This window comes from Neovison vison, chromosome 1 (genome assembly GCF_020171115.1).
Source record: "Neovison vison isolate M4711 chromosome 1, ASM_NN_V1, whole genome shotgun sequence".
Lineage (NCBI taxonomy): Eukaryota > Metazoa > Chordata > Mammalia > Carnivora > Mustelidae > Neogale > Neogale vison.
Window position 1 is genome coordinate 128,438,383 of NC_058091.1, and position 16,854 is coordinate 128,455,236.

The 16,854-nt window shown below is 48.4% G+C and overlaps 1 protein-coding gene across 1 annotated transcript in view; it reads right to left on the reverse strand.

Moving 5' to 3' along the window:
- Positions 1–504: 504 nt before the first annotated feature.
- Positions 505–16,854, reverse strand: part of LYRM4 (LYR motif containing 4) — a 167,416-nt gene continuing 151,066 nt past the window's right edge. Inside the window, exon 3 of the mRNA XM_044258315.1 lies at positions 505–930. Coding sequence (XP_044114250.1) covers positions 862–930 — 69 coding nt within the window. The 3' untranslated portion in view covers positions 505–861. The remainder of the gene's footprint in view (positions 931–16,854) is intronic.

Sequence of the window (16,854 nt, forward strand, 5' to 3'; positions counted from 1 at the left end):
ATTCCTCTTATAAAACTCTCCAATTCTGCAGGTGCTTTGCTTATGGCTCTGTGGAGGGAGCTCGGGGAAGCCAGCTTTGGGAAGCAGAGCCGAGTGGCCCTTCCCCAACCTCAGCGTGGGCTGGGGGCACCCGGATGTGTTAGACTCAAATTCAAAGCATTTGTGGTGAAGCCCAAGATTCTGCATTTCCAACCAGCTCCCAGGCGGGGCTGCTGGTGCCCATCCTCAGACCACATTCAGCAGGGCCGCTAGCATCCTGCCTCCAGGTGGGGAGCTGCGGGCGGGCCCCTCTGTGGCTGCACCGGGCCCAGGTATAAATTGCGGGATGCACCCTCTACCTCTTTGGTGTTGCCCTACTCCCTGCCGCCCTCCAAATCTTGGGTGCCTAGACTTGCCCCCACAAAGGGAGCCTCCCTCTGGGTCCCCACAGCCCTCTGCAGGTCCCGCCATCAGCAGGAAACGAAGGCGCATTCATCACCGGGAGCGCATCTGGCATAAGAAGGCTTCAGGAGACAATTCTGTTTATTGTCAACGAAGATGTAGAGGGTGGAGGGGCTCTATATGGGCGGTGATGATACAAAAGAGGAGTGGGGCGGAGAGCAGACACAAGATACACAGCATTATTCGGAGTGAGCTCCAGCTCCTCGCTTGAATCAAGGAGACCCCGCCACCCTTTCTCACTAGGGCTGCAGAAGGATGGAAACCGGCCTCAGTTTATCAGCTCCTACTGGGCAGGCCGAGCAAGAGGCTATTCTAAGCTGATGGAAGAGGCCACCTGTGGTCTGGGGGAGCCCCCGCCCCAAGCGCAGCATGGATGCTGAAGCTGGTCCACGGCTGCCGGTGGTGGCTGGTCCCGGCTCCCTAGGTTCGAGGCTTCTCTTGATTCTCAATGATAAGCTTGTCAGTCGAATACATTTGGCCGATGAGGACCTGAAGGCAAAGAAAGACAAAGACTCCATTAGCTGCAAAAGATCAGAAAGAGCATTGTTTACCTTTAAATGCCAATGTCTGCCATCCCAGGGCTGTTCCTTGTGGGGAACTGCATCGTGGGGCCAAGTGCAGTCATGGGATTGGCCTTTGCCAATTCCCCACACCCTCCAAATGCTACTTCCTTCACTGTGAGAACAAGTCCGCGATCCACACTCATTCTTTTTTGGCCTTTGACATGGCACCAGCAGGCACAGCCTTGGTTCCTCGGGCTGTCCTGAGCCGGCTGAGACCATCCACCAGGCTCCTTGGATGCTGGCTGGAGGGAGAGCCACTGGACGGGTGCAGGGCAGCTCCTCCCCAAACACAATCCCATCCTTTAGAACCGGTTCTCCCGTTTGGAGAGCCTTCGGCATAAAGCAGAAACGTGTCTTGCCTATGTTGGGCTAGAACGTGGGTTCCATTAAGGGCACTGGAAGCAATATGGCTGCCTGTCTGGTCCAGGCGGGGCTGAGGACCGTGGTCTGGCTTCTCTCACCTCTTGCCTCTTGACTTTCCCACCCTTTCCTAAGTGTCCTCTTACGCAGAGTGTTTCTGCTGGTGCCCAGATGTTCCCACTGCGCCAGGTGGATGCTGTAGCCATGACCGGGGCCGCTGCAGATGACTGGTCCTTCCTTGGGAACAAAGGGTCTTCAAGAGTTTTCTCCAAAAGCATTTCCTAAGTGATACTTTCTTAGAACCTGGTACAACTGGTGCGGTGGGAAGGACTTCAGACCAGGTGGTCGCTATCTATGGGTAATTCCGGGTCTTTGCTCTCTCAGTACACGAGGGAACCTCTCAATGGCCGCAGCAGCTACCAGAGTGGCCAGGGGTCAGAATCAGGACCCTCATGTGGTCTTCCCATCTTGTTTTAATATTCTATTCTATTTTAAAAAGACGTTTACTTGAAAGAGAGAATGCATCCAAGTGGGAGAGAGGGAGGGGCAGAGGGGGAGAGAGAGAGGATCCTCAGACTCCCCAGTGAGCTCGAATTCTGATGTGGGGCTTGATCCCAGGACTTGAGATCCTGACCTAAGACCAAGAGTCAGACACTTAACCCACTAAGCTACCTGGGCATTCCATCTATTATTTCTTTATTTGCATACAGTTGACACATCCTGGTACAATGTTGCAGGTGTACAACACAATGATTCAGCTTCTCTAGATCTTCTGCTAGATCTAGCTCTAGATCACAAGCGTAGCTGCCATCTGTCACCACACAACTCTATATTCCCCGCTGTACCTTTTATCCCCATAACTTAGTCACTCTATCAGCTGGAAGCCTGTATCTCCTGCTCTCCTTCCCCCATCCTGCCTATCCCCTCCCCTGACCAGCAACCATCCGTTTGTTCTCTGCATTTATAGGTCTGATTGATTATGCTTTTTGTTTATTCATTTGTTGTGGTCTTGAGGTTTCCCATACAAGTGAAGTCATTTGGTATCTGTCCTTCTCATCTAACCCTCTATGTCCATCCCTGTTGTGAATGGTGCGATCTCATCCTTTTTTACGGTTAATACTCTATTTCAAAACAATGGCCCATGAAAGGGGAAGATTTTGACACTAGTAAGGAACAGTGGTGCTCTCTCACCAGTGACACCCCGAGAGACCGCCTCAACGTTCCCATCCTCCCATGCTGCTGGTGACGTCTTCTGGCGTGCCCCTGTACAGAGGTGTCCCAATGGCCCGGGGGCTCTAGTAACTCAGGGCATCACGGGGATGCCAGGAGAAAGTGAAGGAAGAGGTCAGAGCCACCCAATGATGGACAAAGAAAGCGGAAGAACAGAGTGGAGATTTAAGGGCATGAGGATGATTGAATAGATTATTTTCACTGCAAGTGAATTCCTTAATTTGATAAAAGAGAAAAGGGGGTGGTGAAGGTGGGGAATGAGTGTTCTGCACCAGTACCAACAGAAGTCAGTGATGAGCTCTGCTCGCATGTCTTCAGCCTCTCCTCCTCCTGTCCATATAAAGAACACACATGGCTTCAGATGCAAGCGGGAAGGGCAGGTCTGGGATTTCGCGGAGCACGATCTGCATAACATAGTCATAAACCATCTTGAGGGGTGAGACTAGCTGGACGCGGTTTCCTGAGGAGTGGAGCACAGAGGCTCATCCTGGCCTCCCTTCTTGATGACCTGGAGTAGCTGTGGGGTGAGCGGGAGCCAGATGCACCCTACTCCAGAGAGGGGGCCGAGAAGCAGTATTCGATACTCTGGGTCTTATACGGTTTTACTTTCAGATGCTAACCTCAACAGACAAATGGGCCCACAATCATTGCTTTTTAGAAAAAAGGCTAAAATACCAATTATTGTAAAAGGAAAAACAGAATTGTTATGTTTGGGGAGGATGTCTAGGTTAATAAAAATATTTTTATGTAACAGCTTGGGTGCCTGGGTGACTCAGTGGGATAAACCTCTGCCTTCATCTGAGGTCATGATCTCAGGGTCCTGGGATAAAGTCCGGCCTCCTCCGGCTCTCTGCTCAGCAGGGGGCCTGCTTCCCCCGCCCTCTCTGTCTGCTTCTCTGCCTACTTGTGATCTCTCTCTGTCAAATAAATAAATAAAATCTTTAAAAAATAATTTTATGTAACAGCTCAAACGATTCATTTACCTGGGAACTTGGTTTATATTTCATGGATGTGGGGAGAGTTTATCAGGAGCCCCTGTTAGAAGTGTTGACAATACCATGTTCCACAAGTGTTTGACTGAGTTTATCAGGGTTTTCTCAGGGCTCTAGTGGCAGGCAGAAGTTATGATATGGCCTAAGGAAGAACTCTTTCACACAGTTGGCAAAAAAAGGAATCGGCTGCCTTGGGAGGCTGTCATGCTCTGGAAGTGGGAGAAGGTGGGGATGGAGAAGGAGTTTATGCGGACAGAGGTGGAGCAAGATGGGCTCCTTCCACATCTCAGCCTCTGTGATGACTTATTGGGCCAGGCAGGACCCATCTCTGACACCTCTCAGAGCAGCTGGGTGGCCCCTGAGTGGCCTAGAGTCGAGCCATGTGTTCTGATGCCCTGGAAGAAAAGGTGGTCTCCTTGGTGGGCTGTTTGAAGATCCAGCAGCATTTTTATCACACCGCAGAACAAACACGTCTCCTCCCACACAATTCACTTTGTGAACACTGTGTTAACAGCCACCTTCTTGACGGATGGGCTACAACAAGGACACAGGATTCTCTTGTCGTGTGGCCTTTTTCTCCTGTGCTCCTAGGCTTCCAGGGACAGTGTGAACATAGTAGTGGTCCTCCTCATCCACCGATCTAAAGGATGGAAGCCTTGAGGGGATGGGTGTTCTCTTGAAAGAAATGCAGATATGGTACGGGGTGACTAGTTTGCAAGCAGCTCCATGTAAAAGGCTCCAAAGAAAACTGAAGAATGAAGAGGGAGGGGCGATCCAAAGAACTCAGGTTGTAGGAGCGTCATTCAAAACAAACCTTCAGAAAAATAAACCAAGACGGAAACAGAGGGGGAGGCAAACCACAAGAGACTTCTAACTCTAGGAAACGAACTGAGAGTTGCTGGAGGGGAGGTGGGTGGGAAGGGGTAACTGGGTGATGGGCACGAAGGAGGGCATGTGATGTGATGAGCACAGGGGGTTATATATGCAACTGATGAGTCTCTCAACTCTGCCTCTGAAACTAATGCTACACTATGTTTTAACGAACCGAATTTAAGTTAAAAAAAAAAAACAACAACCCAAAAACCCACCAAAAACCAAAAAACCCTTCAAAAAGCCTATCCACCCTTTGAGTTAATGGCTGAAGCTTCCCTGGGTCCCCTCTGCAGAAGGGGCTCTCTGGCTCTCTCCTGGGAGCCTCTGTGCCTGGATGGGTTCCTCTGCGTGAGGCCCAGTGGCCGCTGGGGAGAAAGGCGGACTCACGTCCTACTTGTTCTGACGTAGCTGCTTTCACAGCATAGTCTGGGACAGTGCTAGGCACACAGAAAGTGCTCAGTAAGAACCTGGTAACTAAAAATGCCAGTGTCGAGCATTCCCAGTTATAACCAAGGCTCTATTGTCTACTAGTTCTTTTTTTTTTTTTTTTTTAAAGATTTTCTTTATTTATTTGTCAGAGAGAGGGAGAGAGAGCGTGCACAGGCAGACAGAGAGGCAGGCAGAGGCAGAGGGAGAAGCAGGCTCCCTGCTGAGCAAGGAGCCTGATGTGGGACTCGATCCCAGGACGCCGGGATCAGGACCTGAGCCGAAGGCAGCTGCTTAACCAACTGAGCCACCCAGGCGTCCCTATTGTCTACTAGTTCTAAACCCTAGTGCTTTGGTGGGGAGCTGCTCATGGAATTACGGAACTGATCAAGGCAATTCAACAGAAGTAGCCACAGGACCATTTTACTGTAACAAGAATGCTCACTCGCTGTTCAGGAAAATCAAATGATTTACATTTGGCCCAGCAGAAAGTTTAAAGCTGTAATCCAGGGCTATAAGGGATTAACCCAGAGCAATTACAGAAGATGGAAGAGAAATATTCAGTTCACCCAGGGAGGAAATATTAAAAAAGTTATCTCAACGAGAGCTACAGAGGCGAGGCAATAAATGTTTGTGCAACAGTGCTGCTGCATTTATTTTGGCTATAAAATGTGTCAGCACACACAGGGAGGGGACAGCCAGGGACGGATGCCGCGGTGCTAATGACAGAGCATGTCGCTTCTACGCTGGAGGTGAGAGGAGCCGGTCAATGAAGCGAGGAAGTCCAGTTACTGCCTTCAATTTACAGCCCTTCCAGAAGCCCCAAGGGGCTTAGCTAGCCACATCCGACTATTACCATGCATAAATTGGTCATTAAAGCTGATCACACTTTTATTCTATAAACTTCAGGAATTGGCATTAGAGTCCATTAGAAAAATACACAGCTTACTCAGCTGCAAGTAGATGGGCTGGCTGGCTGGCCTAGAAACTCTTATGAGCTTGGAGACTCATTAGACAAATAACCTGCTGGGGAGGAAGGAGGATCCAAGAAAAGAAAATTTAGTCCAACGTCTCAGGTCTCCATTGGTCACTCAGCTGCCGCAATGTGCCGTTCAACGCGTCTCAATCTGACTTGGACCCAGAGGAGCTGGGCTCCATCACCAGGAGTGGGAGAGCCTTGGCTACTTCCTGCCTGTTTCACGCCATTGTTAGGAGCATCCAATGCAATAGGAGACTTGAAGAAAATGTACCAATTGCCCCAGATACTTCCTGGGGCTCAATTACGTTTGCTGTCTTCATGTTGCTGAGAGGATTAACTAAGAAGAGTAGTGGGCATGTGGTCAGGTCTCGTTCACTGTTACTGATATGCATGGCCTTGTGCATCGCCAGTCTGCTGCCGGGAGGAGCACTACAGGGTGTCAGATCCTGACCTCAAAGATCTTGAAGCCTCCTCACTCTCTGGCTGTAAGTGTCTATGAGTCTGTAATGGTGAAACACACCCACACTGTGGAGAGGATGTCAGGGATGTCTGACACCACCTCCTGGCTTTGAACTTGAGCTTCCTGGGCTAGACTTGAGGACTGTAGGACCTTCTTCAACTCTGCTCTGGGCCTAGCCCCCTGTCCGGTAGGCCCATGATGCTTACCAGTGGTCTAGTATCAGGAGGTTGCCCTGGGCACTGCAAAGTTATGGGAGAGATGCTGACAACTGGCTCTCCCGGAGAAGCCTAGGGAGGGACTGCCCCTGCTCTCTGCCCTCTCTAAAGATGGTAAAACCATCCAGGCAGGGATGGTTCCCTGTCCACTGAGGACAGTGACAAATCCTGCCTCTGGCATTGTAGTGACCATACCACTATGACCAATAATGATAATGCTATTACTACTAAAAAACTACAATGGTAATGATGATGAAAGGTAGCAGTCACATTTAATGAGCATTTACTGTGTACCAGGCACTGTTCAAAGCATTTTATTATTTAAATCAATTAATTAGAAGTATTTAATTCTTTCTATCACACAACAACTTTATGAGGAAGATACCATTATCATCACCAATTTATAGGCTTTCTACAGGCAAACCCTATCTTTGGATTTCCGCATTTGGAAGGAGTATAATTGCTCAGATGGGCATGCCTTTCATTTCACATATGAGAAGCCAGCATCTCAGTGGATGACACCGAAAATATGATGAGAAAAGAAAGTAACAAGAGTCACATCAACAACAAAAACAACACACCTAGACATAACCTTAAAAAGAATGTGTAAGGCTTTAAGAGAGAAAACAATAAAACTTAAAAATATCAAAGAGTTTGGATGAAATAAGATATACCATGTTCACGGAAAGACTGAATCCTATAAAAATGTCAATCTTTTGCTAGATTAATCTACGTTTAACATGATAATGAAAATCCCAATGGTTTTTTTTTTTGAGATATTTGAGGAAACAACTTTCAAGGTTATTTGAATGAGTACAAAGTCAAAGATAAGAAAAAGTATTTTGATGAGGAAGATACTAAAGCATTTTTGAGATAAAGCTGAAACACTTGGCACTGGCCCAAGGAGAGAGAAATGAGCAGAACAAGAGTTAGAAACCAGATCTGGCCGAACAGAGGTAGTTAATACACAAAATTATACTCATGGGGGTTTGGGACTTAGCTTGAAGAGGATGTGGTAACTAGAACATTTCTTTGAAGTCTCCTATTGATCTTCACATAAATAGTATATTCCGTTCCATAATATATTTATACTCATTTTATAAAAATGATTTCCCAAGCTGTCAAGTAACTCTGGCCCTTTGGGAAGATGCACTTTATATACTCCATGCCTTTGAGTGCCTCCCGACACCCAGTTGAGAGGCATCTTTTTAATTTCCTAAGGTAGTTTACATTTTTTCAAAGATTTTATTTATTTATTTGACAGAGAGAGATCACAAGTAGGCAGAGAGGCAGGCAGAGAGAGAGAGGAGGAAGCAGGCTCCCTGCCGAGCAGAGAGCCCGATGCGGGACTCGATCCCAGGACCCTGAGATCATGACCTGAGCTGAAGGCAGCGGCTTAACCCACTGAGCCACCCAGGCGCCCCGGTAGTTTACATTTGATAGGGATTTTGGAAAGTCCCCCCAAAACCTATGCACCACCAATGTAAGTGAATCTTTGATAGAAGAATTTCAGCTTTTGGTCCACTGTTTGCTTGTCCCACGGAAGGAGGGCAGGACATCTGTGCCCCTCCTCTGGCCTATAATGATGTCAGGCAGTTTCCCATGTTGCCAATGCAATTCTCCCAATGATATCCCAGTGTGGAGGGTCACTGTCACAGCCTAGCCTGAGCAGAACAGTTGCTGTAACAACCACTTTTATCATACTTGGTTTCCTAATAAGTTTTTAAAGAGGCAAACTGAAATAGGGATATATGAAATTATATACAATTCTTCTATTTAGCTGTAAGAGGTAAAATCTAAACTTTATGAACTTGGTTTTCCTCTAAAATATCGCTCTTGATGCATATGCTCTTTTTCTTTCTAGAATTTCGTAGCCTAAGTTGTTTTTCAAAATGTTTTACATATAGTGACATAATATTATTACTTTTGAATTTGCCATCATTTTATGAAATAGAAGAATGCCTGAAACGGCCAATGTAGATCTTTGAGAAGTCAGTCCACAATTAGGTGTACAGCAGAGCAAGAAGTCCAGTCCAAGGAATCCAGAGTGGAATCTTCCTGTGTTTCCTCTCATGTGTTACATATGCTCCATATCTCCATTCAACTCTGTGAGCCTTGAATTTTAGATACTGGATGGATGTTCCTAATATGGACGGTGGTGGTGAGGACCTGACTTCTTATTTTCTCTGTGATATTCCTAGCAGAGCGGTGAACAAATTCCTATCTTCTCTAAATCCCATGTCACAATTAATACTTAGTGTGTGTCCTCCTCACTAGTAGGGACAAGAGACACCCTAGATGCAGGGCTGTGTCCTCTCATCAGTGTGATCAGATGCCTGGCTTACCCCTATTGTCCCAGCGTGATTATTAATAGAGCTTTCTTTCAGTCTCAAGGGTTCCCCTTTGTGATGATGAATTATATGCTTGCCCTATCTCTTGTCCACCATTGTCAGATTTCTAGGCCATTCCGTTGTTTTTCTGCATGTCTGATGTTCAGTTGAACATTTTTTAAAAAGCCCACCAAGAGACAGCCTCTTTCTTTCGAATCCCAGGCCATCAGAGTAAAGAAAATCAAACCATTGTAATGGGTCTCAGAAAACTGTGGCCTCAAAGGGCCTGAAGTGATTTCTACCAGCATACTGTCCCTTCTGCAGGAATGAGGCCCTTTTGAACAAATATACATGTAAGGCAGTGGTTCCTAACAAGACAGGGTCAGCTTCCAAGGATACACATGGCCCGGCCCCACTCATGGAGTTTCTCTTTAGGGAGGTGGGGGCGGGGGTCTAGGCATGTCACCGTTCTTTTGCATCTGACTGGCACCCCTGAGTGAGGAAGGGGCACAAACATAATGGCATTCAGGCTCAGCATTTATTATTCATATTTAAAAATAATCAGTTTTTTTTCACCCCAGTGGATGAATATTTTTCCAGAAAACAAACAAAAAACCAGGGTTGATATTTACCCGCCTGGTGCTCTTTGGGCACAGCCCTTCCAGAAGGCCATGGACGACAAGACCAGGTTGGGGGAGGGAGATGTCTTTGTTGCTCTGGGATGGCACAAGGCTGCCATCCCACACCTGTTCTTTAGAGCTGCTGGGGGCTGGTGGATGATTTCTACCTGCTAGTCTGGACCACTGCTCGGGCAAACACTTATAAAACAGGAGAGAGGTACTAGCTGTCTTCCCACTCTATCGGGATATTCTCACTCCCCGCGCCCGAGGCACAGCTGGCCCGTGGGGACACTGGATACAAACGGTCTGTCAGCCACCCCTCCTCCCGGAGGCACAGGGAAGCATTGCATAACAGGCTCTGCGAGATGAAAGCAGCCCATGGCAAGCACGAAGGTTAGCGGCACAGCGACTAGGTCACCGAGCCCTTCTTGGAACGGGCGGAACTCAGGACCCAAACATCACGTCAGAATGACACCTGGCCCTTCCTGGGGATGGTGACAAGGGCCCAGGCAAAGCGCCAGAGACGCTGGCCTTCCTGCACTCCGCTCTCTGCACCCCAGCCCCTCAACTCAGTGCTTCAGGTTGGCCCTGCCATGGCAGCGAGACCAGAGTCCCGGCACTGCTCTAATTAGTTACAAGGTGACAACGACCTCGACCGGCGATTCCCAGGCCGCTGCTGGGACCAGCAAGCTCCTGACCAGACGCTTACCAACGTGCTTGAGCAAGATCCCTGACAAAGTTACTGGGACCATCAGGAGTTGTTTTATCCCTTCAGGGACACCTTCTTTCAGGGTCAGCTTGGTTCAATTCTGAGTTTACTTTTTTTTTTTTCCTCCTTAGAGAGAGAAGGAGAGAGGGAGGGGAGGGGCAGATGCAGAGAGAGAATCTTAAGCAGACTGCATGCCCAGCATGGAGCCCGATGGGGGACTCGATTTCACAACCCGGAGATCCTGACCTGAGCTGAAATCAAGAGTCTGATGCGCTTAATTGACTGAGCCACCCAGGCACCCCTTAATCCTGATTTTACATTTGCTTTAAGCAAATATAACTGGAAAGGTCAGGGTGGCAAAAAAAGGAGAGAAAGAAATATTCAGTTACATGATTACCTACCACTTCAGACTACGGTTTCTAGACACTTGCAGATCGACTGTGTTTCATTTGGTTTGTCTCTGTCACCCTCCTCAGATGGCTCACAGCACCACAGGGGTCAGACGGCCCAGAGCACGGCCGCCCGCACTACTCTGTTTGATCTGACACATTCTTCACTCTGTGGGCTTCCAGGCTCTGGGAGACCACCAAGGCACCTGCCACTGGAACAGATTCTCAGTCTCCGTGGTAGATCCAAAGTCAAGGCTATAGAGCCAAAGAAAAGGCTCTTGACACGTAAAAAAGTTCTACAGTATGAACCAGGAGGTACACTTGTAATTCTTTTTTGAAATTCAGGCTTGTGACGTGCGTGCATTTACTGGCTTATTATATATATATGTTTTAGATTTTATTTATTTATTTGAGAGAAAGAGAGAGCAAGCAAGAGAGAGCACAAGCAGGGTGAAGGGTAGAGCAGAAGCGGGCTCCCTGCTGAACAGGGAGCCCCATCAGCAGGGAGCCCCATTCGGGGCTCGAACTCAGGACCCTGGGATCATGACCTGAGCCAAAGGCAGATAGATGTTTAATGACGGAGCCACCCAGGCGCCCTACTGGCTTCTTCTAAAAAACAAGGGTAAGTTTGATGCCATTTGGGGTTCAGAAGTCAGTGTCCCCAGACGAGACAATGAGCTTCCCCTCCCCTCACAGAGCCAGGCTGGCCAGAACAGTTTCTGTGCAGCACTCCACACTCAGCAGCTTCTGACAGAACCCCACAGCCAGCGGCAGCTGCCCTCCCTAAGAAATGACGTAAAACAAGAGAAACAAACAAGTCAAACTCCACCCTCTTCCTCCAACTTGCCCTGTGTCAAGCTCAGCGTCTTTACCAGTCAGGACACAGATCTTCCTTTCAAACAGCTGCCTTGCTTTGCTTTGCGTCCAGCCCCACAGGGACCTGCTACGTCATGTCCAGGGACATTAAAGCAGATGACCAGCAACATGCTTACTTTCCCAGGGCTTGGGAATCTTCCGGGAATGATATTAAACCTTAAACAGCACCAGAATTAGCCATTTATCAATACATTTGATCGCAAGGCTCATATTTTCCCGTTCCTTTCTAGCATGCTGCAGGGGAGATGTGAGCACAGCTGAACACTTTTGCTCCTGGAAGTTACTGTGGATAAGGGAGAAAGGGAAGGCCTGAAGCTAGAGCCTGAAATGATACCATGAGTCTGATGAGAAGGGGGGTGGGGGGGAGTTTCTGTCTTACCAAGCCTACCTCCCTGATCCTTAGGGCTCTAGTAGGACATGGGAAACTTGCCATCAGCTGACACGGCCTCCACACTGCCCCTGAAGCCCAGTTGCTGAACATATTTTCCAACTAAAAGCCCGGAAGGCCAAGAATTGCCCCGAGAAGGGCTCTACCAACTCTTCAACAGAAGCACACACGCCAGCATTGCAGCATCACCAACGCCTACGGCAAGGATGGGCATCTTTTCTTTTCTCCTGTGGCTGTGCCCACTACTGATCTCCACGATGGGACAGACAGTTCAGATTTCTGACACTTGCAAGAGAGAGATGCTGCGCTGGTGGAGGAAATAACCAGTCCCGAAAGAACCTGTCAAGAGAATCAGCAGTCAGGAAGTGCACTGTGGTCTGTCTCCCAGGCAGGGGGAGAGAACCCGGCCATTGAATGGTGAGCTGCGGACATCCTGCCAGCATTCAGTCGTGGCCAGGACACACGGCTCTCCTGCCCGGGTTCCACTTTCTCTTGCCACAGAGCAGGGCAGGCTGCAGCAGGTGCAACTATCTGGGTAGACCACTGTCCACCTGCCCCCTTTCAGTGCCCTCCCAGACTCCCTGGGAAGGAGACAACCAGCTCCCTGCAGCTGCAGAAGCAGCCTCCCCGAGCAAACGGCTGCAAGGGGAAGATACCACGTGCAAATAAATGGTGGCTTTTCTCTTAACAAGATGGACTTCCTTTAAAGGTGCCCATCGTCAACTGCTAAGGGGAAAGTGCAAGGAAATTAATCTGCCTACCCCAAGTTTGTGCCGTGGCTGATTTTAAAAAGAGCCTGTGATCATTCTCTTCCATCAGGGCCACTGCCTTTCAGCCTTTTCTTTACCTTCACTTGCTTCAGTGAAATCACACTACAGCCATTTTAGGCAGACTGTGACAACCTCATACTCTTATTACAGCAACAACTAATTTCTGTCTAGCACTTTTCAGTTAGTTCATAAGGTATCTGTACACTTTACTGGCTTGTCTGATCCTTGTACATAGAACAGACACCATCCTCTCTAATCTGTTTTTTATTTTTATTTTTTAAAGATTTTATTTACTTGAGAGACACAGTGCACAAGTTGGCAGAGAGGGAGGCAGAGGGAGAAGGAGAAGCAGGCTCCCCACTGAGCAGGGAGCCCCATGTGGGGCTTGATTCCAGGGTCCCGGGATCCTCACATGAGCTGAAGGCAGAAGTTTAATCAACTGAACCTCTCAGGTGCCCCTCAACCTCTCTGTTTTAAAGAGGCCTAGGATCTAAGGGGCAAACTAATTTATCCAACATCACAAGGTCAATACTCTGAGTTTTAGCAAAGCTCTATATTCTATTCCTTTTTTTTTTTTTTTAAAGATTTTATCTATTTATTTGACAGAGATCACAGGTAGGCAGAGAGGCAGGCAGAGAGAGAAGAGGAAGCAGGCTCCCTGCTGAACAGAGAGCCTGATGCAGGGCTCGATCCCAGGACCCTAGGATCGTGACCTGAGCTGAAGGCTGAGGCTTTAACCTACTGAGCCACCCAGGCGCCCCTAAATTCTATTCCTGTAAATCTCAGTGTATTCGTGAGTACAGTATGGTTTGTTTTTTAAAACACTATTAAAAAGAAATTAAGAACAAACCACACTATACTCACAGAATACACAGAGATTTAAAGGAATAGAAATAGAATTAGAAATAGAAAAAAAACCCCTTTAAATTAGAAATTTTAAAGAGTGGGCGCCTGGATGGCTCAGTTGTTAGGTGTCTGCCTTCGGCTTAGGTCATGATCCCAGGGTCCTGGGATGGAGCCCCACATCTGTATCCTTGCTCGGCGGGAAGCCTGCTTCTCCCTCTCCCTCTGCCTGCTGCTTGTGTCCTTCTCTCACTGTCTCTCTCTCTCTCTCTCTGTCAAATAAATAAAATAAAATCTTAAAAAAAAAGAAATTTAAAAAGAGAAATAGGAAAAAATAGAAAATTAAAATAGAAAAAATCTTTAAATTAGAAATTTTAAATTAGAAAAAAAAAAAAACACACTGTACTCATGGAATACACCAAGATTTAAAGGAATAGAAATAGAATTAGAAATAGAAAATCCCACCACTTCAAAATCACCTTTATTTTTATTTCTGCAAACTCCTTTTGTCCTGTTTACCCACGAAACAAACTCGCTGTCTGCACCGTCGCGCACGTATTATTTGGCACTTGGCGCGACTGACCGAGAGAGTCCGGACAGCACCCGCCCCCTCCAGTCACGGTTCTACACACACAGCCTTCCCAACTGTGTTTTTTTTTTTTTTTTCCAAAGATTTTATTTATTTATTTTCCAGAGATCACAAGTAGGCAGAGAGGCAGGCAGAGAGAGAGAGGGGGAAGCAGGCTCCTGCTGAGCAGAGAGCCCGATGCGGGGCTTGGATGCGGGGCTTGATCCCAGGACCGTGAGATCATGACCTGAGCCGAAGGCAGAGGCTTAACCACTTAGCCACCCAGGCGCCCCCCAACTGTGTTTTGTAAACAGCGCTTTTCAACAGATCTGGGGTCAGCCCCATTCCCTGTAGCCCAGCTGAAAACACAATCAATTCTCGGTTATGGTTCTTTAACTCTCCCACCTCCTTCTCAAACGTTTTGGAGAGAAGACTTTTTTCCTAGAAAACAAATTATTACTTTGATGAGTCATGTGTCTTTTGCCTCTTTTTTCTGCTCTTTCCTCCCCTCTGCCTCGGTCCCTGTGCATCTCGTTGGGCTGCAAGTACGGCTTGAGAAACGTGCGTCCCTCACGGATGGGATCTCAGAGAATTCTCTCCTTCCGGGGGAATGGGAATGCCCTTTAAATAACCACGACTGCCCCAAGGCAGCCATTTAGGGAAGAATACACATTGCCTTGAGATTGGTTTCTCTGCTTGGCTGGGGGGGGGGGTGTTCTTCCCTGGCCCACCTCCAGGCCTGGCTCCCCGCTCCTCCCACCACGCAGGCTCACAGCCTCCAGCCCGGCCAGAGCTTCTCTAAGTGCAGCGCCTGGGAGTTTGCCAGAGGGCTCTGTGCCAAGCCCCAGAGACTGACTTAGCAGATCGGGGCTGAGGCCTCGGCCCATGTTTGGAAAAGCGCTCTGTAGGCTCAGGGCCTTCTGTTCTGCCTGTTGCAGCCCCAGACACTCGGTCCCGACTTGATATTTTACGCAGTTTATGTGTTTGCTCTGACGCGAGGCTGAAAGCTACTCGAAGTCAGGGGCTTTGTCTGTGCATTAGCTTCCTTCCTGTCCCCTGAGGAAGCTGCACTCTCAGAAGAGGCTGGGAGTGAGTCCTCATCTCACGGCCCGTGGGAGACCTTCTGTGTCCTTGTTGTGCGGCTGGCAGAGCCACGGGAGGAGAAAGGGTGGGACCCTTGGCCCCGCACCTCCCGCCCGCAGTCCATTGCACACAGCTGCTAGAATTTTCTCTGATTCTCTCAAGTTGCTGGCATAGCAAACTGGTTTCTTCACTCCTACTGAATCCTCAACCGCTAGCCGAGCTCTAGGGCCTCCACCAACTCTGCTCTGCCTTCAGAGCAAGTGGGTGGAGCCAAACACTTGATTTTGTTGCCTGAACATGGAAGCCCGGGTCTATGCAGGCGGGGTCTGAGCCTATAACCAGTCTGGGTGCCGGCATCCCCGTGAGCCATCCCCAGTGCTCAGGAGTCTCTGCTGAACAAATGAGTGACTCCTGGGAGCAGGAGGTGCCTGAGCAAGGTCTCAGGGCAAGGCCTGTCAGAGGAGGAGGAAGAGACTAGCGGTGGGAGCTGAGTCGGGCAGAGGAAGAATTTCTCCTCAGGCAGCCCCTCCTCGGGAGTGCTCCTTGTGCTGTTTAGGAATGAGACCTAGTTTCATTCATCTGAACAACAGAAATGTCACCATCCGAAGCAGTCAGCTGTTCCCTAGGAAGAGTGAACCTGGACGCCCTGGAGGACCGCCCAGTGGTAAAAGCTTCCCTGTGGATATTCATTTTGACCCCCGAGTCCCAAACTTGACCTGCTGTAAGCTGCTTTCCTTGGGATTGACTTCTGATTTGCTTTTTGGTTCGAGTACAATGGCGGCTCCATTTCTGTCATCAAGGTGAAGGGACCCTCACACTGGAGTCAGCCCCGAGGACATGGCCCAGCCAGTGGGATGAGCCGCCCTTTTATTTACTTATTATTTATTTGTTTATAGATTTTTAAATTTACCTTAGAGGGGAGGGGCAGAGGGAGACGGACAGGCAGAGAATGCCAAGCAGAACCCAGCTGAGTGCGGAGCCTGACGTGGGCTCGAACCCAGGACCCTGAGATCATGACCGAAGCCGAAATCCAGAGCTGGGTGCTCAACTGACTGAGCCCCCCCAGGCTCCTCAACAAGCCCCCCTCTTAGAGTAGTTTGTTACCTTCCTCCTTTCCCTTCCACCCAATGTCTTAGAGTGATGTGTTCCTGGCACATAGCTTTAGGAATCTACTACAGAGTTTACCACAAATTTAACCCTTTCAGATTTCTTTTATTTTTTTTGGATAGGAATATCCCATTCTTGTAATGCACGATGGAAGATTACCCAGGGCTGTGAGAACACAAAGAAGAAGGTTGATAAAAGCTGTTTATGTCCTTAGCCATTTGGTAGTGACCTTGACAGAGCTGGGCCACCAGCATTAAGTCATTATAACGTGCGGGGAACAGAGACAAGTCCTCTGAGGCCACAAGGGGATTAACAGTGTTGCTGCTGTAAATGCTCAGTTATTTGAAGAATGTCAACAACAGGCAGATGGCCCCTGGATGGCTCAGTTGGTCAAGTCCGACTCTTGATTTCGGCTCAGGTCATAATCTAAGGTCTTGGGATCAAGCCCTGCATTGGGCTCTGTGCTCAGTGTGGAGTCTGCTTGAGATCCTCTCTCTCCCCCTCTCTCTGTCCCTCCCACCATGCTCTCTCTCTCTCTCTCATATAAATACATATTTAATAGAAATTGAAGTGAAAGTGATTTTATGTAGTAATGCCACTCCTGGGTGTATGTTCATGAAAAATGAGAACAA